We start from the raw sequence: 26,964 nt of genomic DNA on the forward strand, positions 1-26,964 counted from the left end.
GTAGGTGACCATTGATTATGAAAATGACAACACTGTCTAACTGGACTTGGACTATCACGAATCAAAGTCATCTAATTTTTCAATCGAAACCAAGCATATTGAACTTTCACACGGTTAAGACAACTTATATATATGCGAACTAAGTATTGCATTCCCTCCAACTCACATCTTCTTCCCCTCTTTCCTAGAGAGAGAATTAACTTACGAATGACTCTTAATTGGGATTTCATGGTGATTTCTAGTTCCTCAAAGCATGCTATAGTTATCTTTGTCGCTTTAATAGTGTTGAGCAATAGAGCAAACTGTGATGATTCTCTACATGCCAACAAGGGGAACACCTGCCTAGAGAGTGAAAGGAGAGCTTTGATTGCCATCAAGAGCGATATGTATGATCCTGGCGAGTGGTTGTCTTCATGGACCGGCTATGATTGCTGCAAGTGGAGAGGAGTTGCTTGCGACAATGTTACTGGTTTTGTCACTAGGTTTGACCTTCACTATCCCTATGAATATAATCCACGGGTGGAGATTTATCTTTGGGCGGAGATTGATTTCTATCCCTATGATTATAATCCATGGGTAGTGGAGCGTATTGGTTCGAGCAAGGTAAATCCTTCTCTGTTTGAACTGAAGCATTTAAGATACTTGGATTTGAGCTTTAATAACTTCTCATATGCGCATGTGCCCCACATGATTGCCTCACTTGTGCACTTGGAATACCTTAACCTCTCCAATGCCTTTTTTGATGGATTAATTCCTCCCGTGTTAGGGAATCTTTCCCACATACAACACCTTGACCTTGGAAATTGTTATACATATCCAATTTCTCTATTCTCAAACAACTTGAGTTGGCTCTCCAACTTAAATTCTCTACAATATCTCGACATGAGTTGTGTCAACCTCTCTAAAGCAACCAATTGGCTCCACCAAATTAATTTGATTCCTACTCTACAAGTGTTGCTTTTGGAGGGTGCAAGTCTCCCGCGTGTCTCACCTTCCTTACCCACATTTAATCTCACATCCCTCACCATGCTCGATCTCAGTGGGTATGAATGGAACATCAGCGCTTCCATGTTGAGGTGGTTGTCTCATGCCAGTAATCTTGAACACCTCCATCTATCTGGATGCTTGGGATTGTTTGATGCCAAGGCGCTTTCAGTTGCTTTGGGAGCTCTGCATAATTTGAGGAAGCTAGTTTTGATCGAAACTCAAATAGCAGGAGAATTTTCTACAATTCTGAAGAATGTTAGCAAAATGTTGCAATATTTAGATGTGCAATCGAATTTCTTATTATCTGGAGAAATTTCAACAATTTTGTCGATCCTTCCGCACCAACTGGAGTTCTTAGCATTAGGCGGTAATAACATCTATGGGAGAATCCCAGAGATGTTAGGGAATTACACAAGCTTGAGACACTTGAGTATGTCCTACACTCGAATAACTGGAGATATTCCAAGAACAATAGGGAAACTTATCCATTTGGAGTATCTTGATTTGTCTAGAAATGATATAACAGGAGAGATGCCATTGAACGTAGGAAACCTTACAAACTTGGAAGAGCTATATTTGAGCGAAACCAACATCACAAGATCGATACCAGAGAGTATTGGTAATGTTGTTTCCTTGAAGTATTTGAATTTGTTTGGAAATAAGATTACTGGAGAAATACCAAAAACTTTGGGGAGTCTTCAAAATATGCTAATATTAGATTTACAAGGCAACTTTCTCATTGGGCAAATACCAACAACAATTGACAGAATTTCCAACCTATGTTATTTGGATGTATCAGAGAACCACTTAACTGGAGAAATACCAACAACGATTGGCAGAATTTCCAACCTGCGCTATTTGAATGTATCAGAGAACCACTTAACTGGAGAAATACCAACAACGATTGGCAGAATTTCCAACCTGCGCTATTTGGATGTATCAGAGAACCACTTAACTGGAGAAATACCAACAACGATTGGCAGAATTTCCAAACTGGGTTATTTGTATGTATCAAAGAACCACTTAACTGGAGAAATACCAACAACTATTGGTAGAATTTCCAACTTGTGGTATTTGGATGTATCAGAGAACAACTTAATTGGAGAAATACCAAAGACTTTTGGCCGCCTATGCAACCTATGGATGGTACCTGTCATTAAACAATATCATCGGAGAGTTAGCAGATCTACTTGATGGCTTATCTAATTGTCCACAAGGAGCAGCGTTATCATCCTTAAGCATTGCCGACAATAATATGAGTGGAAGTATTCCATCCAACCTTGGACTGTTAGCTCACTTACTCGAACTGGACCTCTCCTCAAATTCTCTACAAGGTAACATGACTGAAGCTCATTTTTCTCAACTTACAAGCTTGTCGTATTTGAATATATCTTTTAACTCCTTGAATGTGATTCTACCAAATGATTGGCGTCCCCCTTTTCATGCCTATGAAATTGATATGAGTTCCTGTCATTTGGGAGGTACATTTCCTTCATGGATTCAATCCCAAAGGTATTTGAATTCACTGTACCTTTCTGGAGTAGGACTCTCAGGAACAATTCCACTCTGGTTCTCAAACTTCATTCCAAACACTAGGCTTCAATGTCTTGACCTAAGTTCAAATAATTTGAGTGGTCTAATACCTTCTACTCTTTCTCCATTTACTGATCTTTCAAACAACTCATTTGAAGGGCCAATTCCAACGAACATAACGATTACAGACTCCGCTCAAATTTTAGTGTTGTCTAATAACCATATAAATGGTAGTTTTCCACGCTTCTTGTGTAATTTAACTTCCATATTTTTCATTGATTTGTCTAACAATCACTTATCTGGTACATTCCCACATTGTCAAAACTCATTTCCTCATGCATTAGAGTATCTACATTTGAACAATAATAGTATCTCTGGACAATTTCCTTCTTTCCTAAAAAAATATAAATTGTTAATCACTCTTGATCTCGGTGAAAATAATTTGTCGGGTAAAATACCAACATGGGTTGGATATCTCACTTCTCTACAAATTTTGCGTTTGAGTTCAAACTCTTTCACCGGTGTCATCCCAATAAATATAGGACACCTTGCTTCTCTTAAGGTCTTGGATCTTTCTTTCAATAAATTATTTGGTAAAATACCTTCATCTGTAGGAATGTTTCAAGATTATACCAATTCTAACCCATGCCATGATAATAATCTTCAATGTGCAATGGCACCTATGGGCTCTAATAGACCAAAGGATAAGATCCTAATAACTGCCAAAGGATCAACCTATGAATACATTAGAATTCTCTCCCTCGTGACCAGCATAGACCTATCGCATAATAATCTTTCTGGTGAAATCCCAAACGAGCTAATGATGCTTCGTGATTTGCACTTCCTAAGCTTGTCCAACAATCACTTGACCGGTACAATTCCTGAAAACATTGCCGTTTTGACAGAGTTATTTTCTCTTGATTTGTCAATGAACAATCTCACTGGCACAATTCCCTCCAACTTATCTGCTCTAAACTTTCTCAGTCACTTGAATCTCTCTTTCAATAACTTGTCCGGAAGAATCCCAACCGGGAATCAATTTTTAACCTTCGATGACCCTGCGATATACGCCGGCAACAAGGACCTTTGTGGTTGGCCACTACCCGAGTGTCCTAGTGATGAAGCCCAGCGAGGTCCACTTCATGCAAGAGATGATGATGATGGTAATGGCAGCAAGCTTGAAAAAGTTCTGGATTATGACTTCATTGCTATGGGATTTATAGTCGGATTTTGGGCATATTGGGGCGCAATGATCATGAAAAAGTCCATCAGAATTGCTCTCTTCCAGATGGCGGACAGGATTTATGACTGGATCTATGTGCAACTCGCAGTGAAGTTTGGAAGGTGAAGACAAAGTGGCAAAGATGAACTTGAAAGCCTTATAATTTGCTGATTGTACTTCCCTATCAAAGAGAAACACTCCAGCTTGTATGCTGCTCTACTAGCTAGAATATGAATAATGGTGCTGTGTGAAATAGGAAGTATTTGCAAACTTCTGTTATGTATTTGTAGAACCATTTGGGACATTGTTCCACTTTTCAGTATACCTGATGATATTTGTATTATATCGACGATCCGACATAGATGCAATCAGGTTTGTGAAAAATTGTTACATGACAGCAGATGAAGAAAACAACTGCATGCAAGAAATAAATGAATGCTAAATCGTGGATTAATTTTTGTATGTCTGAATCCTAGCAATAAATACTGATATGGGTAATCAGAAGCTAAATGAACTGTAAATTTCATGTGATTTTATCACCTCCATCGTAAGTCATGATTCTGAAACTCGGGGCGGTGCGATAGTTAAAACATGGGGTATTGTCACATGAGGTCTTGGGGTCGAAACTCGGCATGACCGAGCATAATCTCCCCCATGTCTTGACCATTTGCACTAATGGCTAGTAGCCACCCGTGATTTACCTCCTCCGTGTTGGCCTAGGGACGGATTGACGGGGGCGCTAGGGGCGAGCGAATCGCCTTTGCCACATGATTCTGAAAAGGCTATGAATAATGAATTCGCCCCGGATCTAGGTCCAACGATAAGATCCTTCAAATAATTAACTAAGCATCTAAGATTCAAATCTTAACTATTGTACGTGGTAAAGATTATACTCTAATCGAATGACAAACTAGCTAAGATACTTATTATTTGGATGGGTCTTCGCGAGTGCTTCCCGATTTATCTTGTGGTTAATGGAAAATTTCAAAATTAAATCTCGAATTATAATAGGCAACTCGATGCACAAAACTCCCGTCATACAGAGTCCCGAGGAAGAATCCATTGTATATAATTCTACTTTACTTTTTACAAGAGATTATTTTAAGGATTCAAATCTATGCCCTTTAGGTAAAAAGTAATAATTTTATCATGCTCAGTGGAAAATTTCTGGATTAATATCTGAATTATAAAAAAAAACTATTAATTCTGTTAATTAAAATTATTTTTGACTAAAATTATTTCTGTGACTAGGCAACACACTAGTATTGGTCAAGCAAAAGTTGTGCACCGATGTGATTTCAAAAATAAAATAGAATGCAAATTTTATATACTCGCCTTCGTGAATTCATCAAATAGGTTTGAACTAAATTTAGCCCTTAGATGATAATGAAACTAATAATCTTAAACAATTTAGATTTGATTTCGTGAAATCTCTAGGTAATGTTTGTAATATATCTAAGTAGATTTATTAACGTTATTGATAGATAAAATAAAATGTCACATGGAGATTTTTGATAATTCATCCACAAACCCAATAGAATAAAATCTATAACTAATTAATTTGTAATTACCTATTAATTTTCGTGTAAAGTGTGTTTATTCTTTATCCAAAAGTATTAAAAATCACCTCATAAATATATATATTAAAAAAACCTTATATTATCAAAAATTCTATTATTTTAGAATTTAAGAATGAAAGCAAAGAATTTCCTCCAATCAAAAAGTCTTATTCTTACCTTGTTTGAAAGGAATTCCTAGGGAAAAAATATCTTTCAGGCAAACTCCTAACCTTCGTTAAGTTTGGAAAATGCTTCCAAGAATACGATCCAGAATCATTCAATCTGATTGAAATATTTCAATTAGATGACGAGCAATCACTTATAATGGAATGATTTTAATCGAAATTTAATAAATTAATTATTTTTTACTAAATCAAATCGATGGAACTTTCGTATAAAAACTGAACAAATAAAATTGATAAAATATCAGTTAAATCGGTCTAAAACCAAGATAATAAATTTTTTGTTAAATCGAGATTTGGGAGAGAGGGGAATCATAAATTAAGGAATAAGAGATTTTAAATTTTCGATTCTCACTCGGACATAGCAAAATTCAGTTTAACTAAACTCATATTTTTAAAATTCAGATAGAATCTATTTGATAGACATAATCAATATTTTAAGATAAATAAATAAATTTCTATATTAATTGAGTTCAGTCGATTAATTCTCTTTTTACTCACCCTGTATAGCCTCTGTAATAGTTATGAATATTTTTATTTTAAGTCATGCATTAAGTAGATGCTAAACTAGTTTATATTATTAAATTACCTATTTTACCTGTTAAGTTTATGTACCACATATAAAAAATATTAGATTAGTATCGTTGTTTAATTAGTGGTGATTCCGCACGGAAGCGATGAGAATGGACCGTCGATGATATGACGTACAGATTGACTGGTTCTGAGAACCCTTCAAAAAATAGGGAAACTATCAGTAAGCAAACCAGGGGTACTAGCACAGCTATTACAATAGACAAGCCAAAAACATGTGGTGGTGCAAAGTAAACAATAGGTAGAAGAAGGTGTGTCAATATGCATGTGCATGTACCCCTGCCAACGGAAAAGAATCCTTTTATAATATCTCTCATAATTTCCATATTGATGGAGTATTATGCTACAATAAGTCAATTTGTTGCATCATAGCGACGTGTAGGTGGTGTAAATATTCATACATATATATGATCCTCTAATAAGCTCATGCCTTGTAGTAATGGTTATAACTAGGCTTTTGGGTTGTGAGGCTTCTTGGGCTGCTAGCTTTGTAGGCTTTTCACATAGCCTAGTTTTGTATATAGCATAACTCAGCCATAACAATATCAAAGAAAATAGGGTTATAGCGGCCCAGCAAGCCCTCATTGATTCTTCTAGGACTCCTCTGCTCGGCAGATCAACCAAAGGAGTGGAAATAGAGAAGCCAGGGGCGTAGCTAGGATCTAAATTTATCTGGGATAGGGGTATAAATGAGCCAAGCCGCTCGTGAGCTAATCAAAGCTCGATTCGATAAAAGCTCGTTTGATCTCGTTTAATGAGGCTCGTTAAAATAAACAAACCAAGCTCAAGCTTCACAATATTCGGCTCGTTAGCTCGTGAACATGTTCGTTAAGCTCATGAATCAATTTTTAAATAAAAAAATAATAGTTTTGATATTGAATTTAATGATTTTACACTCTACTTATGAAAAACATAGACAAATATATTAAATTTATTTATTAGAATAAAATTATAAATTTTAACAAGAATATTATAATTTTTTTAAAATATATAATTTAGTTTTTAATGAATATTTAAATTTATAATTTATATTTATTAAGCTCATTTAGGCTCGATAAAAGCTCGAATAAGCTCATGAGCCATGAATATATTCGTTAAATAAGGCTCGAGCTCGGCTCGATTATAAACGAGTCAAACTCAAACATCCAAGAGTTTGGTTTGGTTTGGCTCGATTACACCCCTAATCTGGGGCTAACCGTCGAAGTTATGCTCTTCGATTCTTCTTAGAATCAAATTTATTAATTATTATAATATTATCAATTTTTTCAATCAACTCCCATTCAATGTAGATGACCATAGAATCTACTAAAAACTCTTCTTCTATCTTATCATGAAAAGTTGTTTCAATAAGTTTCATAACTGAAAATGCTCATTTCGTTGTTGCTGTCGAAATGGAAAGAATTAAAACTAGACGAATTAACGTGTCAATTAAATAAATATATTAAATTTAATATATAAGTAAATGTATAATTATAATATATAAACTATAACAATGAGAAAAATAATAGTTGACTCATAGAGATAATATCAAGCAAGGATATTAATAGTAGTTGACTTGTAAAGATGATATCAAAATAAAATAAACATGCGGCGATGGTCGCATAGATATCACACTACAAAAAAATATAGTTTTACAAATGGAATTACCGACGGGAAAAAACATTCCGTCGGTAAACATGCTTAATGTAACGATCACCCTTCTTACTATACTACTCTCTAAGGGTGACTGTTACTTAACTACTAACTCTACTTAACCGGTATGATCGAAACCACGAGGAGTCTCTATCGAAAAATTTCGGCATCATCTCCCCTATACCGGTGTCCATAAACTGAGATACATATATAATATACATCAGCCACAGGTGGCTGGAACATATATCAAACACCCACGCAATTAAATAAGTGTCAAACACCAACATATCTACTTATTAAACAGAACTCATCTCAGCATACAATCTAAAACCAGAATAATCTTCAATGGCATGAAATGTAAGATACAATCTCAAATATCTATTAACCACTAAAACACGGAAACTCAATAACATCCCAAGTCTCTCCCATAGTCCTGGCATCACACACCATCTGCACCACCTTGTCGCCTTCCTTTGCTATATCTTTTCCTTTCCTTTATCTGCAGTAAGAGGAAATGCAAACTATAAGCAAAATTGCTTAGTAAGCCCTATCTAACTCACAAAAACTCAGATATGCATGTATACAAGAAGAAATTAGAAACTGTATGCTTCTAAAAGAAAATATATATAGCTGCTCATGTTAAAAGTACTGAAACTAGGAAATAAATCTACTCGTGCATATTCATTAGCAAGCACTAAAATCTACATACTCATGATATACAAGGATAAAACTGCATGCTGGAAGATAAGTCTAATCATGCTCAATAAACTAATCAGGAAACAAATAAAACTAACACTGCATGTTTCGAATTAAAAGAAGTTAAACTCGCTGACTCTAAACATAAGTGAAGCTTGTTTCATTTGTTTCAAAACTTATACTTTAATACTTTAAAATAGTAATCAACTTCTCTTGGGCCCAGACTTAGTACCAATGCGCGCTCCCTAATAGAGACTATGGTAGCTAGTCACAAGTCCTATAAGGGTAAAGACCTCGGTCTTACCAGGGCCAAGACCTTGGAATTGGTCACCTGGATTTGTTTAACGACAACCTTGGAAGTCGGGTACTAGCCTCTTTAAAATAAAATACTTGTTATCTTGTAATATTCTTATAATAAAATGCCTTGGCATTCCTTTGGGCACTTAGTGTGCTGCTGATCCTAATACTTAAAATTTAGGGATCCTATCAAGACCTTGGTCTTTTCTTACTTATAGCTACTCATTATAGCAAGGAAAAGTCTAAACTAAATGCTATATATATATATATACAAAGCTGATATCCTGCGGGACTTAAGATGCGCGACTGTGCGCGCCTGGTTCGTTGGCGGATCGCGACGTCGACGCGGCATGCGGAGCCTATAGGCTGATCGGTCCACAGACCGATCATGATATGTCCTGATCGGTCCACAGACTGATTAGGATATGTCCTGATCGGTCCACAAACCGATCAGAAGCCTCCCAGACCGATCAGGATATGTCCTGATCGGTCCAGAGGGCATGCCGCGTCGATGTCGCGCACAGTCGCGCATCTTAAGTCCCGCAGGATATCAACTTTGTATATATATATATATATATATATATATATATATATATGCCATAATCTGTTCATGCACATCTAAAAGCAAGGGGAAAACAAAATCAGCCTACAATACTTATAAAAATCTTCATGTCATACCTATCAAAAATCTGCATGCCATACTCATCAAAATCTAATAGCAAAGAAATCTAGAGATCTAAAATCGATACTGCTCATGCTTGAATCTATAGCAAGGAAATGGAAATAAGATCCAATACTGCTCAAATCCCCTTAGTAAAGACAAGTCAATTAGCTCAAGCAAAAGAAATTGCATCTACTAAAATAATGCTGCTGCTATCAAAAGTTGATACGTGAACATGATAATATACTAGAACATACAAGGAACCAAAACATAATGCAATGCAGAATAATTCCTTAAACTACTCTTTAATTCCAAGCTATCCTAATGTTGTACAAGAAGGAAATCCGGAAGCAAAGAAAGTAAATAAACTCATGCTACTCTTAAACCTTTAGCTATGTCCATGCTGTACAATAAAATCCGAAAGCAAAGAAAATAAATAAACTCATGCTACTCTTAAACCTCTAACTATTCCAATGCCACCAATTCTTCACACTCAATGCCACGACAAGAAAACAAGATATAACTATTCTTTCAGTAATCCACAAAACACAACCCTACATGCTTAATCTAATTACTTCCTTCCTTTGAACTCACGACAGCAAACCCTTATCAATGACTTACACGACAACTAAACAAAAAGGAACCCAAATTGCAACTACTCTGCATACCATGATCCGAAACACAAGGAAAACAATTTGCTACTACAATTATTCCTCATACCCTGTGCTACGACAATGAAACAAAAAGGGAACAATGCAAATCTTCGGAAACAAGAAGAGGAACAAGGAATAAACCTCGGAGCTATCCTACTGCAGGTGAGTAGCAACTTACCTTAGGTTTTCTTGGACTTACAGCCGAAGGGGAAGGCTCTAGGGTTTCGGAGAACTCGACCTCTTGCTCTCTTCTTGTGCTCACGGCTCCTCCTCGACGAGAGGATCACAAAGAGATGAAGAAACCTTCGGAGAAAGCCCTCGCCGGCCGCTGGAATGCGTGCCCTAAATCTCCTTCATTTCCGCCCGAGAGGAAAAAAACGCCAACGCACGGGGAGAAGGAAAGGAGAGAAAGTTTTCGGGAAAAAGAAAAACCTAATTCTTTTCTTATAACTAGGGTTTTTATTAAATATTATACCTTAAATATTTGTCGCTGCATATCTGATCAGCATCGACCGCTTGCTCACTTGGTCAGCCGGATTCGCTTAAAGCTTGGTTCAGCCGGAGGTCACGGGTTCGAATCTTGGCTTGGACATTTTTTTGTCGAAACTTCTTTCGTTTAGTAAAAATACCAAACGAACTCCAAAAATTGCATAAAAATACTCTAAAATTTTTTAAAAATCTCTAGAATATTTCTAAGGTATTTTTAAATATTTTTAAATTACTTTTAGGACTCGAAATGAAGAAATTTGGGTTGTTACAATTCCCCATACCATATAAAAAGTTCGTCCTGGAACTTAGAATAACTCTGGATACTTCTGTCTCATACTGTCCTCACGCTCCCAAGTGACTTCCTCATGCTTCTGATTCTGCCAGATGACCTTCACTAGTGGTACTTCTTTGTTACTTAGTCTCTTAACTTCTATGTCCACTATCTGTGTAGGTCTGCTCTCATAGCTAAAATCCTCCTGGATCTGCACTGACTGAGGCTAAATCACTTGGCTAGGGTCGTGGAGACACTTCTTTAACATGGAGACATGAAATACATTATGTATTGCTGACATGTCTTGAGGTAAGTCCAACTTGTATGCTACTTTCCCAATCCTTTCTGTGATAAGGTAAGGTCCTACATAGCGAGGACTTAATTTCCCCTTCTTGCCAAATCTCATCACTCCCTTCATCGGAGCAACTTTGAGAAAAACTGAATCCCCTACTTGAAATTCCAGTGGCCTACGATGTGTGTCAGCATAACTCTTCTGTCTACTCTGGGCAGTCTCAATTCTCTGTCTGATCTTCTAGATAGCCTGAGTAGTCTCATCTATCAACTCTGTCTGAATGCCCAGTTCCACTTCCATTTCTTTTCTTTCACCTACTTCTTGCCAGCAAATGGGTGATCTGCACTTCCTGCCATACAACGCCTCATAAGGTGCCATCTTGATGGTGGTCTGATAGCTATTGTTGTAGGCAAACTCAGCTAAGCATAGATACTTGCACCAACCTCCATTGAAATCTAGTGCACAAGCTCTAAGCATATCTTCTAAAATCTGATTTACTCGCTCTGTCTGTCCATTAGTCTGAGGATGGAAGGTTGTGCTCAACTTGAGTTTGGTGCCTAGTGCATTCTGAACACACTCCCAAAAATGAGAGGTGAAGCGCCCATCTCTATCAGACACAATAGATTTTGGAACTCCATGAAGTCTGATCACTTCCTTAACATACAGTTGTGCCAACTGCTCTATAGAATGAGACACCTTGATGGCTAGAAAATGGGCAGACTTGGTCAATCTGTCCACTATTACCCATATCGCATCATATCCGTTCGTGGTTCTTGGAAGACCTGTTATAAAGTCCATGGATATGTCTTCCCACATCCACTCTGGTATTGGAAGGGGTTGTAGCATTCCTCCTGGTCTCTCGTGTTCTGCTTTGACTCTCTGGCATGTCGGGCAGGTACTGAAATATCTAGCAATGTTTTTCTTGAGTCCAGACCACCAGAACCTCTGTTTCAAGTCTTGATACATCTTGGTGGAACCAGGATGCATGGAGTAAGGAGTACTATGAGCTTCTTCTAAAATTTTCTTTCTCAGTTCTTCATCATTGGGGATCCAAAGGCGGCTCCCCTGATAAAGAATTCCACTGTCTGATACTCGAAACTCCGAATTTTCTTCTTTTTGTATCCCTTGCATGATCTTCTGGATGTCTGGATCTTCACTTTGTTTTCTCTGTATATCCTTAAGCAAGGTAGACTCTAAGGTCAATGCAGAGAGTTGCCCATAAATAATTTCCATTCCAAAATCTGACAACTCCTTCTGCAGTGGCAGGGCTAATGATGACAAAGACATCAGAGATGCACTGGATTTTCTGCTTAGTGCATCAGCCACTTTGTTAGCTTTTCCTGGGTGATAGAGGATTTCACAGTCATAGTCTTTGACCAACTCTAGCCACCTGCGCTGTCTCATGTTTAAATCTTTCTGGGTAAAGAAATACTTTAAACTCTGATGGTCTGTGAAGATTCTGTACTGGACTCCATACAAATAGTGTCGCCAGAGTTTCAATGCAAAGACCACAACTGCCAGCTCAAGATCATGAGTGGGATAGTTTTTCTCGTAGTCTTTGAGTTGTCTGGAAGCATAAGCTATAACTTTTCCTTCTTGCATGAGTACAGCTCCTAGGCCCATCTTGGAAGCATCACTGTAAATGTCAAAACTCTTGTCACTTTCTGGAACTATCAGGATGGGAGTACTGGTCAGTCTCTTCTTTAGCTCTTGGAAACTCTGCTCACATTTGTCTGACCATTCAAACTTCTTGTCCTTCCTCGTTAGGGCTGTTAGTGGAGAGGCTATCTTGGAAAAGTCCTCCACAAATTTTCTGTAATACCCAGCTAAACCAAGGAAGCTTCTCATCTTTCTAACGTTCTTGGGCATATGCCAATTATTGACTGCCTCTATCTTGGCAGGATCCACTTGGATGTCTTCTTTAGAAATAATGTGACCTAGAAACGCCACCTGATTTAACCAGAACTCGCACTTCGAGAATTTGACATAAAGCTGTTTCTGCTGTGGGGTCTACAGGACTATTCTCAAGTGCGTATCATGCTCCTCTGGGGTTCTTGAATAGATCAGAATGTTGTTGATGAACACGATGACAAACTCGTCAAGGTATTCTCTTAACACTCTGTTCATCAAGTCCATGAAGACTGCAAGTGCATTAGTCACACCAAAAGGCATGACTACAAATTCGTAGTGTCCGTATCTGGTCCTGAAAGCTGTTCTGGGTATATCGCTTTCTTTCACTTCAACTGGTGATATCCAGAGCTCAAATCTATCTTTGAGAGCACTGTTGCCCCTTTCAATTGATCAAATAAGTCGTCGATTCTGGGTAGTGGGTACATGTTCTTGATTGTTTCTTTGTTCAGCGTTCTAAAATCCATGCACATCCGCATAGATCTGTCTTTCTCCTTAACGAACAACACTGGAGCTCCCCGGGGTGAATGACTAGGGCAGATGAAACCCTTGTCAAGCAGCTCCTGAAGTTGTTCTTGTAACTCTTTTAGCTTTGTTGGAGAAATTCGGTACGGAGCTTTTGAAATTTGGGCTGGTGCCAGAGACCAATTCAATTTCAAACTCCACTTCTATGTTAGGAGGTAGTCCAGGTAGCTCTTCTGGGAATACCTCTGGATACTCACAGACTACCCGAACATCTTCCTGCTTGGGTCTTTCTTGTTTTTCTGCATTCACAATGTACGCAAGAAAACCAGTACATCCTTTAGCTAACATCTGGTGAGCTGTTAGGGAGGAGAGGAATTTCTGGGTCTTCCTCTTCGGCACTCCCGTGAACTCAAAGGATGGTTCACCTTCTGAATTCTTTAAACTCTTCATAATGTTTATTGGTGATCCGTTGGCGGAAGAATTCTTCGTGAAACTCTGTCTCAAAGTCAGCCCAGCTCATCTGATTGACTACTCTCTTGCTCTTAACTCTCTCTCACCACATACGAGCATCTACAGATAGACAGAAAGAGGCACACTTAACCTTCTCGACTTCTGGCCAGTCAAGAAGCTCCATTGTGCTCTCTAGTGTCTTGAACCAAGCCTGGGTATCCCAGGCTCAGTTGTGCCTGAGAAACTTTCTAGCTTCAGCTTCAGCCACTATATCAGGTATGCTTCTTGTCTTCTAGGTGCTGTGGCGACTTCTAGGGCGGCTGGTGGAACTTCAGTCACCACTGGGGTCTCCACATTGATAGTTGGGGGAGTGGTAGGAACTGACTGCTGATTAGCCATCAGATTGACAATCACTTATTGTTGCTCTGCTACTTGTCTCTGGAGTTGAGCAACAACTTCAGAAAGATTTGGTTCAGCTGTTCTGGACTCTTCGTTCTCCTGTGCTCGGCCCTCAGTACGAGCGATACGGGGACGCCCTCTTCTTGACATCTAGTTATGCAGAGGGAAAACTTGAAATCATCACTATACTTTCTAGATATATCTTACTTAAGCATGATTCTTGACTTTAAACACATATGAGCAGGTACTTCTAAACATTTCTCTATACTGCAAGCACTAAAGGAAAAGTATAAAAGAAAGTATAAATACATTCTTACTTGAAGACGGCAAGGCTGATGCTGATGTGTGTGTGATGCTGGAGAATAGGAACTGCTCTGATACCAACTGTAACTACCACCCTTCTTACTATACTACTCTCTAAGGGTGACCGTTACTTAACTGCTAACTCTACTTCACCGGTATGATCAAAACCACGAGGAGTCTCTACCGAAAAATTTCGGCATCATCTCCCCTGTACCGGTGTCCATAAACTGAGATACATATATAATATACATTAGCCACAGGTGGCTGGAACATATATCAAACACCCACGCAATTAAATAAGTGTCAAACACCAACATATCTACTTATTAAACAGAACTCATCTCAGCATACAATCTAAAATCAGAATAATCTTCAATGGCATAAAATGTAAGATACAATCTCAAATATCTATTAACCACTAAAACATGGAAACTCAATAACATCCCAAGTCTCTCCCATAGTCCTGGCATCACACACCATCCGCACCACCTTGTCGCCTTCCTTTGCTATATCTTTTCCTTTCCTTTATCTGCAGTAAGAGGAAATGCAAACTATAAGCAAAATTACTTAGTAAGCGCTATCTAACTCACAAAAACTCATATATGCATGTATACAAGAAGAAACTAGAAACTGTATGCTTTTAAAAAAAAGGGTAGATCCGCTACCTTTTAAAAGAAAACATATATAGCTGCTCATGTTAAAAATACTGAAACTAGGAAATAAATCTACTCATGCATATTCATTAGCAAGCACTAAAATCTGCATACTCATGATATACAAGGATAAAACTGCATGCTGGAAGATAAGTCTAATCATGCTCAATAAACTAATCAGGAAATAAATAAAACTAACACTGCATGCTTCGAATTAAAAGAAGTTAAACTCGCTGACTCTAAACATAAGTGAAGCTTGTTTCATTTGTTTCAAAACTTATACTTTAATACTTTAAAATAGTAATCAACTTCTCTTGGGCCCAGACTTAGTACCAATGCGCGCTCCCTAATAGAGACTGTGGTAGCTAGTCACAAGTCCTATAAGGGTAAAGACCTCGGTCTTACTAGGGCCAAGACCTTGGAATTGGTCACCTGGATTTGTTTAACGACAACCTTGGAAGTCGGGTACTAGCCTCTTTAAAATAAAATACTTGTTATCTTGTAATATTCTTATAATAAAATTCCTTGGCATTCCTTTGGGCACTTAGTGTGCTGCTGATCCCAATACTTAAAATTTAGGGATCCTATCAAGACCTTAGTCTTTTCTTACTTATAACTACTCATTATAGCAAGGAAAAGTCAAAACTAAATGCTATATATATATATATATATATATATATGCCATAATCTGTTCATGCACATCTAAAAGCAAGGGAAAAACAAAATCAGCCTACAATACTTATAAAAATCTGCATGTCATACCTATCAAAAATCTGCGTACAATACTTATAAAAATATGCATGTCATACTCATCAAAATCTAATAGCAAAGAAATCTAGAGATCTAAAATCGATACTACTCATGCTTGAATCTATACCAAGGAAATAGAAATAAGATCGAATACTGCTCAAATCCCCTTAGTAAAGACAAGTCAATTAGCTCAAGCAAAAGAAATGTCATCTACTAAAATAATGCAGCTGCTATCAAAAGTTGATACGTGAACATGATAATATACTAGAACATACAAGGAACCAAAACATAATGCAATGCAGAATAATTCCTTAAACTACTCTTTAATTCCAAGCTATCCTAATGCTGTACAAGCAGGAAATCCGGAAGCAAAGAAAGTAAATAAACTCATGCTACTCTTAAACCTTTAGCTATTTCCATGCTGTACAATAAAATCCGAAAGCAAAGAAAATAAATAAACTCATGCTACTCTTAAACCTCTAACTATTCCAATGCCACCAATTCTTCACACTCAATGCTACGGCAAGAAAACAAGATATAACTATTCTTTCAGTAATCCACAAAACACAACCCTACATGCTTAATCTAATTACTTCCTTCCTTTGAACTCACGGCAGCAAACCCTTATCAATGACTTACACGGCAACTAAACAAAAAGGAACCCAAATTGCAACTACTCTGCATACCATGATCCGAAACACAAGGAAAACAATTTGCTACTACAATTATTCCTCATACCCCGTGCTACGGCAATGTAACAAAAAGGGAACAATGCAAAACTTCGGAAACAAGAAGAGGAACAAGGAATAAACCTCGGAGCTATCCTACTGCAGGTGAGTAGCAACTTACCTTAGGTTTTCTTGGACTTACAACCGAAGGGGAAGGCTCTAGGGTTTCGGAGAACTCGAGCTCTCGGTCTCTTCTTGTGCTCACGGCTCCTCCTCGATGAGAGGATCACAAAGAGATGAAGAAACCTTTGGAGAACGCCCTCGTCGGCCGCCGGAATGCGTGCCCTAAATCTCCTTCGTTTCCGCCCAAGAGGAAAAAAACGTCGACGCACAGGGAGAAGGAAAGGAGAGAAAGTTTTCGGGAAAAAGAAAAACCTAATTCTTTTCTTATAACTAGGGTTTTTATTAAATACTATACCTTAAATATTTGTCGCTGCATATCTGATCAGCATCGACCTATTGTTCACTTGGTCAGCCGGATTCGCTTAAAACTTGTTTCGGCCGGAGGTCGCGGGTTCGAATCTCGGCTTGGATATTTTTTTGTCGAAACTTCTTTCGTTTAGTAAAAATACCATACGAACTCCAAAAATTGTATAAAAATACTCTAAAAATTTCTAAAAATCTCTAGAATATTTCTAAGATATTTTTAAATATTTTTAAATTAATTTTAGGACTCGAAATGAGGAAATTTAGGTTGTTACACCTAATTAACCCTACCACAACCAACCCTTTCTTTCCACGCGCGCGGACGACGACGGCGAGCTAGGTTTTCCTTCGATCGGTCCGTAAGTCGAATCTCACTGCTTCTTTCAATTTTTCTCGTTCCCCTTCCCTCGATGGCGGGTTTGCCGGCCTTGCCGGCCGCTAGTGGGCCGCTCGCCACTGGCCGCTGTTGCCACTATGCCGCTGTACCGGCTGGCAGCGGGCTGCTGCATGTGCCGGCTGCCAGTGGCCCGCTGGCCGCTGTGCCGGTTGCTGATGAGTCACAGGAGACTCAAGATCCATCAGCCGGTGATGATTAGCATTTCTGAGGTATGTTCAATTACACTTTATTAGTTTTTTATTTATCATAGATAGACCGTGGTAATATATTTATTCCATTTTTATATTTGGTATAATATATTCATTTAATTTCTAAATGTTTTATTAATATATGTTTCAGGAGTCACGTTCGGTTCTATTTACATACTGGCTCTTCATATGATCATATGCTCATTTTTTATTCAAGTATCATTTTATTATAAATAAAATTCGATATACATATATGCAAAAATATTTATTTATATATCAACATGATCATTTGATATTTATCTTTTGACAGGATTTCTAGCATTATATTTCATTCTTGTATTATTTTGCGTACTCTGCACTATGGTATGTATTCTATGACTTTGCACTATGGTATGTATCATTTTGACAGGATTTATATATGCACTATGGTATATTGTTCAATTTAGTTTGTTTTAGATGATTATAGTTGTTTCTAATAATATGAATGAATTGTTATGATATTGTGATTGTTTAAGTGTCGATTGTGTAAAAGTGATTGTTATATATATATGATGTAAGTGTGGATTATATGTTTGTATGAAGTTGTATCAATGAAGTGTTAGAATGTTATGATTGTTTAATTGTGGATTGAGTAAATGTGATGTTTTAATTTATGTGTGGATTATATATGTTTGTGTGGATTGATTGTAATGAATTATATCTGTGATGGTTTGTATATTTGGAATTTGTATATATGGAAATTGCAAAACAGATAGAACCTGGAATTTTTTTTTTTAATTTACCGACGGAATACCGACAGAAATCAGAATCTGTCAGTAAATATCAGAAAAATCTACCATCGGAAACACTTATTTCCGTCGGTAGATCGATATATTACCGACGGAAATAGGTTTTTCCGTCGGTAATTGTTAGTTGCTACTCGGAAAGCCTAGAGGTTCCACTGTACAAAAATTTTGTACAAAGGTCTGAACCTTTTCCTAGCTACCATGTGTTCTTTTAAATTAAATTTTGGATCGCCTACGAAACTTAACACGTTTGATCCAAAACTTAATCTATTTGTTCTTTTAGGTTTTGACTTGGATCTCCTGCGGAACTTAACACGTTCGACCCAAATCACCTTAAGTTATTAATTCCATTAAATATTAATTTCCATAATTGGTTCCCAGTACTGACGTGGCGAGACACATGACCTTCTTGGATATGGGAGCAACCACCACCGACTAGACAAAACCTTTTATAGAAATCTAATATTTAATTTCCTAAAATAACTTTAGGTTAATTGAAAAGAACAATCAAATCACAAGGAAAAATAAAACAAAAGAACACAACTTCGAAAAACATATTCGAAATACTAGAACGTAAGCCTCTTGTATTTGGTATTATTTCCATAAATAACTAGAATGATGCGGAAAAGGAAAAACTACTAGTTATACCTTCTAGAAAGACCTCTTGATCTTCTACCGTATTCCTCTTCTAACCTCGGACGTTGTGTGGGCAACGATCTACCGAGATGAGAAACCACCAACCACCTTCTTCTCCTCCAAGCAAGGTTCGGCCACAAAGGAAGAACTTCACCAAAGAAGAAAACCAAAATACTAACCAAGCTCCAAGAGATGTTAGCTTTCTCTCCTTCTTCTTCTTCTTCTCCAAGTAGTATCCAGCCACCACAAGAGCTCCAAGGGGAGAGAGAGGTTCGGCCACCACAAGAGGAAGAGAGGGAGAGGATGATGATGATGGCCGGCCACACCAAGGAACAAAAGAGGGAGAGAAATAATAGAGGTTGTATCTCATGGAGGCACCCCTACCCCCTCTTTTATATTCCTTGGCTTTGTCAAATAAGGAAATTTATTTATAATAAAATTTCCTTAACTTTATTTGACAATAATTAATTAAGAAAAAATAAATAAAATTTCCTAATTAATTGAATTGTGGTCGGGCACCTCATGGAGAACAAATAAGTCAATTTTAATCAACAATTAAAACTTCTTTATTTGTCTTTGGAAATTTTAAAAAATAAAATTTCCTTTAAAATCCCTTCATGGTTGATAAAAAGAAATTTCTATAATTTTAATTTAACAATATGTGAATAATTTTTAAAGAGAAAATAAAATATCTCATCAATCTACAAATAAGGAAAGAGATCTAATCTCTTTCTTTAATCTTTTGTAAATCTTTTACAAGAGAGATATTTTAATTTTAATTCTCTTTAATAAATTATATCTTCCACATAATAAAAATTAAAATTAAAATCCTTTTTAATTAAATATGGCCGGCCCCTCTAGCTTGGGTTCAAGCTAGGGCCGGCCACACCAATTTATGCTTAGGCCGGCCCTAGCTTGGTTCCCAAGCTAGCTTGGCCGACCCCTATTAGGTGGGTATAGAAAGTGGGTATAGGTGGGTATAGTACTCTATAAATAAGAGGCTACGATAGGGACCGAGAGGAGGAATTGGTTTTGGTCTCCCGATAAAATTAAGCATCCCGTGTTCGCCCCGAACACACAACTTAATTTTATCAATAATAATTCATTCCACTAGAGAACTATTATTGAACTACCGCACCAATCCCAAATTACATTTTTGGACTTCTTCTTATTATGAGTGTGTTAGTCTCCCTGTGTTTAAGATATCGAATGTCCACTAATTAAGTGAGTTACTGACAACTCATTTAATTAATATCTTAGTCCAAGAGTAGTACCACTCAACCTTATCATCATGTCGGACTAAGTCCACCTGCAGGGTTTAACATGACAATCCTTATGAGCTCCTCTTGAGGACATTATCAACCTAGTATCTCTAGGACACAGTTTTCTTCTATAATCAACAACACACACTATAAGTGATACCATTTCCCAACTTATCGGGCTTATTGATTCATCGAACTAAATCTCACCCATTGATAAATTAAAGAAATAAATATCAAATATATGTGCTTGTTATTATATTAGGATTAAGAGCACACACTTCCATAATAACCGAGGTCTTTGTTTCTTTATAAAGTCAGTATAAAAGAAACGACCTCAAATGGTTCTACTCATTACACTCTAAGTGTACTAGTGTAATTATACAGTCAAGATAAACTGATACCTAATTACACTACAACCTTCTAATGGTTTGTTCCTTTCCATTTTGGTCGTGAGCTACTGTTTATAATTTATAAGGTACTGATAACATTATCTTCTGCATGTGGCACCACATACTATGTTATCTACAGTATAAATTAATTGAACAACTACAACTAAATGTAGACAATTTGACCAAATGTGATTCTTTATTCATAACGAATGTTTACAAAGCTTAAGCTTTCAGTATACACTCCAACAGTAATTACCGACGGAACAGGTGTTTCTGTCGGTAAATACCGACGGAAGAGGGCTTCCGTCGGTAGTTTATCCCCTCGCCAAAATCACTGTTCCGACAATGTTTCCGACGGAATTATGGTCCGTCAGTATATTATTACCGACGGAAGGTCCTATTTCCGTCGGTAATGACCTTTCCGACAAATCACTTACCGACAACATATTTTCGTCGGTATTCCGTCGGTAACCTATTATACCGATGGAAGGCCGACGGATAATTCCGTCGGTAAAATTATTTTTTTTTGTAGTGTCATGAGTTATTTGATTGAAGGGATGTCATGGTTGTACTCGTCGAGTCACTGCTTGACGCTTGTACCATACATGAATATGAAATATCAAGTGAAGGATAATGTAAAAAATCTTTAAGAAATATAGAGATTACACTGTTGAGAAAGGAGGTCAAAGAAAATCGATTTCAAAGATAAACAGATCTATTTGAACCCAATGAAAGAAAAGGATAAAGAGTATCAAAATTAGAAATTTTTCACACATGCGGCTCTGCGGCTACGAGGGGTAGCAAGCAATGCGACAGTGTTGGTTGCTCTTGTGGCGTGAGACAAAAACGTCATGCAGGTGGCATTGATAAAATGATGAAATATTTTTGATTTAATTGAAGTTCAAGCAACAAAAGTGCTCGCTTCAAATAGGCAAAAAGTTATTAAAACTTTAATAGGAAAAAAATAAAAGGAAATTCATGATAATAGGGCTATAAAAAAATTTTAGTTTTATTTTTTTTAACTTGGTGGGGCTAGAGCCCACCCTATCTCAAGGGTGGCTCCGCCCATGAGAAGAGCGAGAAAATCAGGTCAACATTAGGAATGAAGGCCATGATAAATTTGTTCGATTGGCAAGGCTGATTGGGAGCGATGGGTCTTTACTCCTTAGTGAATCCTGTTTATATCAACAGTAGAGTCCTTAAAGAATCTATCCGGACGATAGGACCGATCGGGGATGAGGGAGTCGTGCCCCTAGTAAGTTGGGTTCAAGCCGAGAGTGGTGTTCACATGGAACTTATCCGATTGGCAGGGCCGATCAGGGATGAGGGAGGGGTCGCTATTAAGTCCAGTCCAAGCTGAGAATGACATCCACATGGAACCTATTCGATCGGCAGGGGGGATCAGGGATGAGGGAGTTAGGTCCCTAGTAAATCTGATTCAAGCCGGGAGTGATGTCCACATGGAACCTATCCGATCGACAGGGCCGATTGGGGATGTGGGCCCTATAGGCCGACTATTCGACTTTCTGACCCATTGTGGACTCTGACCACCATCTATATAGGCTCATTTGTTTTGTTTTGTTTTGTTTTTTTGTCCCCGGGGCTATGGTGTCACGGCAGGACATTCAGGTTGTCATCCAGGAATCCACAGTTCGATCCCCAGTTATGGTGTATTTACAAAAAATTTTCTTCCAAATGGGGATGCAATCAAAGAATGCTAGGCTCTTGGGTTTGCCATCGCGCACGTTTCTCAATTTATTCTAGTGATCGGTGGAAAATTTTTATGAGACTAGGTCGGTCATCCTAGGGATAGTCAATGAGACTAACTTGGTTTATCATCATTGACCTCTTTTTCCAGTGGAAAAATTTCATGGGGCCAGTGGAAAAATTCCGTGAGACTAGGCCAGTCATCCTTGTAGGCTAGTCAATGAGACTAACTGTTTTATCATTTTTAGGTCCCCGGGCTATGGTGTCGTCGTAGGATATCCCGATTATCATCCAGACATCCGCGGTTCGATTTTTGATTATGACGTATTTATAAAATTTTTTCTTCCAAATGGGACATGCAACTAAGAGATATTAGACTTTTAGAATATTAGTTACACGTACTTCTCAATTTAACCTGATAATTAATGAAAATTTTTTATAAAATCGGACGGTCACTCCTAATATTAATCAATAAGACTAAGTGAGTTTAGAATTTTATTTTTTTTTAATAGCAATTACATAGAACTCTGTTACCTAGGCTCGATGTTACTAGACTGGTTAACCTTTTTGTTTTTTTTTCATTGACGCCTTTTTCTCCCTATTCACAGTATTAAGTGGAAGCGTCTTTTATTTAAAAGTGGAAATCTTATGCAAGATACCATCTATATTCAGAACTCTCAAATTTATCACAAAGGTTGTATTTGTTTCATGCTCACGTGAGCTTATACAAATTAAGCTAATATTATTTCAACGTTATAATTCAAGAAATTCAGACCAATTTGCATCTTAGTACGAAAACAGTATGTCTAATTGAAGGACACTTGTATGGATTAAACATAGATCGGATCCAACTAGTTTCATTGGAGATAGACACAAATTGGAATTTTAGATTTTCTTTGGATAAAAAATCAGTATCCTCAATTTAACTAAATCTAGTTTTTCTTTTACATTTAGATTTCCAAAATTATTTTTATTCTCGAACAAATATAAAAGACACTATTTTATTTTTAAATTTAATTCAGATTTAATTCATTTTTTCTTAAAATAATTTTGAATTTTTAAAAAGATAAATGTGCTATCAAATTTAATAGTTAAGACCCATAAAATATTTCGGGTAAAAGAGAATTATTTAAAAAGACTTAGTAACTTAAATTATTGTTATAACATAAATTATTTGTTATAATAATTTATTATGTAAGTAAAAATATGTTAATGAAACATGTCTATAATTATCTCTGTGAATAAGCAAAGAATGTAAATAGGATATAAAAGATAACTGAAAGAGAGAGAGAGTAACTAAAAAACGAAGGCTAACAAATTCTATGACAAAACTTAAGTTTACAAAGGAAAGAAAATATAAATAGATAATAAAAATAATAATAAAAGATTAATCTACCCTTATATAATAATAATTTATCATATAATAACATTCTCTCTCAAACTCACAATGCACCAACAGAAAGCATTGAGAGTTTGTTGATCAGAAATTGAAACTGTACAATGGAATGTGCCTTGGTGAGTAAGTCTGCAATTTGTATGGAAGATGAGACAAATGACAAAGTGATGATGTCATTCTGATAGTCATGGCGAGTGAAATGACAATTAATCTCGATATGCTTGGTGCGTTCATGAAAAACAGAATTACGAGTAATTTGAATGATACTGGAGTTGTCACATTGCATAGGGGTAGGGTTCAAGAGAAAAACACTCATATCAGTAAGTAGCCAACGTAGCCAAACAATTTCAGCAGTAGTAGAGGTAGCATGATATTCTATTTCGGTAGAAGAACGAGAGACAACATCTTACTTTTTACTCTTCCAAGAGATAAGAGAATCTCCCAAGAAAACACAATAACCTGTGGTAGACTTACGATATGTAGAATCACCACCCCAATTTGCATCTGAATATACCCGCAACTCTAAGGTAGAAGTAGAAGGATAAAGAAGACTCTGAAGCTGGTACCTCGAAGATATCAAAAGATGCGAAGCACAACTCTCCAATGTACTGAAGTGGGAGAAGCGATAAACTAGCTGACAATATGTACAACATAAGCAATGTCAGGTCTAGAAATGGTGAGATATACTAGACTACCAATTAGAGTGCGATATAAAGATGGATCTGGCAAGGGAACACCATCAATAGAAGAGTACCGAGCATTAACCTCAAGCGAAGTATCAACAGTGCGAGTGTCGGATAGATGAGCTTGCTTTAGAATGTCACAATATATTTGGATTGCGAGAGAAGATAGCCATGAGGAGAATAAACTACTTCAAGTCCCAAAAAATAACACAGAGGACCCAAATCTTTCATATCAAACTCATGGACCAAATGCAATTTCAACTCTTCTATTCCACTTAAATTATCTCCTATAATAATCATGTCATCAACATAAAGAGAGAGTAATGTGTGACTTGATGAAGTACAACAAAAAAAGAGCATAGTCATGCTGGCTAAGAAGAAAGCCAAGAAAAAAATACAAAGAGTGGACTGAGAACTAAGCTTACTACGTTCAATATGAGGGCGAAGGACAAAACATGTGAATCCAAAAACTCTCAAGACAGAATAATCAAGAACATAACCATATAGTTTTTCAAAAGGAGACAAACCGGATATACTAGAAGATGGAATTCTCTTGATAGAATAGTCTGCAGTAAGAATAGCTTCGCCCTAGAACTCATTAGGAACATATGCAAATAATAGGAGAGAACGTACAGTTTCAAAAATATGTCTATGTTTTCTTTCATCAACATCGTTTTGTTCAGGAGTGTCAGTACAAGAACTTTGACTAAGTGTACTATCTGAAGCAAGTAGTTCAAAAAAAAGATTGGATGTATATTCACCACCAAAATCACATTGAAAGCATTTAATAAGAGTATTATGTTGAGTTTTTACCTTGGCAGAAAACATTTGATAGATACCAAGAAAATTAGAACGATGTTTCATAAGATAAACCCAAGTGTAACGAGTATAATCATCAAAAAAGGAAACGTAGTAACGGGATCCACCAGGTGTACAAATAGGAAATGGACCATACATATCAAAATGAACTAACTCAAATGGTGCATGAGAAACAAAGATACTTCTATAGAAAGGTAGAGTAGAGAATTTTGCCAATTTGCAACCACAACAATCTGAAATATCATGAGTTTGCAATTTTCCTAATTTTCTTTAGAAGCTAAGTATGTCAAACGAAAAGAAGAAATATGTCCAGGACGAGTATGCCACAAATAAAAATCAAAAGAAGTAGAGCTTAATGGAAAGGATGACAAATCAACATTAGAAATTGTAACATCTAGAACTTTCAACTCTTCTAATACATATAGTCCCCCTGCCTATGACCTATCCCAATCAACTTCTGGGATCGCGGATCCTGTATATAACAAGAAGATGAAGAGTAAAAGAAACTGAAAAACCAGAGTCACATAATTGATCGACCGAGACAAGGTTCAAAGTAAGATTAGGAATATGATATACATTAGATAGAGATAAATTAGACGTACAAATAGAGCCAACACTAGCTAATGACATAGGAGAACCATCAGCGGTCATTACGAACATAGAAGGTGATGAATTTATAGATATAAAAGAATTGAGATTAGGCAACATATGATGTGAAACTCCAGAATCAAGGATCCAGATAGGATAATGTATACCTGAGGTACCACTAGAGAGCAAACCTATGTGAGAAGAAATAGACATGACATGTGGCTGAGATGCAAGGAACTTTTGCAACTGTTCGATAAGATTAGCACCACCATAACCACCATAGCTACCTCTAGAAGCACCACCCCCGCCACCATAACCACCACCATTACCATGAAATCCACCCGTTCAATCAGTAGCATAATTAACTCTAACCATCCGACCATGAACATCCTTTCCATCCATGCGTCGAGGATTCGTAGAGGTCGATAGCTCCACACAGCCAAAACTTAATAGTCATGTTTTTTTGGTTATGAGGTGGACATAAAGAACTCAAAATCCGATCTCCACCGTTCAAAATGTAGTACTGGATGTGAGGAACATTCTCTCAGAGTTTCAAGGCAATCCAACGTTGAAACTTAAGAAAATATAATTCTTCTACAGCCATCTCAAAGAATTCCGAAAATAAAACTATTCCATGATTCACTAAGAGAGGAGATGAGAAGATGGATTGGCTCTAATACCATGTAAACAAAGTAAAAAATGCAAATAGAATGTAAAAGATAACAAAGCAAAGGAGAGAAAGAGGTGGCCGAAAAAGAAGGCTAACAAATTGTATTGCAAAACTTAGGTTTACAAAGGGAAAGGAAATATAAATAGACAATAAGAAATAATAATAAAAGACTAATCTACCCTTATATAATAATAATTTATCATATAATAACACTCTCTTGGTCCCCTTCATAATTATAGTAAAATCGTGATTGAAATCCAGCCGCAATTGACTGTGATCTCTCCCTGGGTTTACATT

The 26,964-nt window shown here is 37.0% G+C and overlaps 2 protein-coding genes across 2 annotated transcripts; both read left to right on the plus strand.

Moving 5' to 3' along the window:
- Window positions 1-207: 207 nt before the first annotated feature.
- LOC121999663 (LRR receptor-like serine/threonine-protein kinase ER1) lies at window positions 208-2,181 on the plus strand. The gene has a single exon (XM_042554314.1). It carries the CDS (start codon window positions 208-210, stop codon window positions 2,179-2,181), a length of 1,974 nt encoding a protein of 657 aa, XP_042410248.1.
- A 1,012-nt stretch (window positions 2,182-3,193) lies between these two features.
- On the plus strand, window positions 3,194-3,868 carry LOC121999664 (receptor-like protein EIX2). Its single transcript, XM_042554315.1, has one exon. It carries the CDS (start codon window positions 3,194-3,196, stop codon window positions 3,866-3,868), a length of 675 nt encoding a protein of 224 aa, XP_042410249.1.
- Window positions 3,869-26,964: the final 23,096 nt, after the last annotated feature.

Source organism: Zingiber officinale, chromosome 7A, assembly GCF_018446385.1.
Source record: "Zingiber officinale cultivar Zhangliang chromosome 7A, Zo_v1.1, whole genome shotgun sequence".
NCBI lineage: Eukaryota > Viridiplantae > Streptophyta > Magnoliopsida > Zingiberales > Zingiberaceae > Zingiber > Zingiber officinale.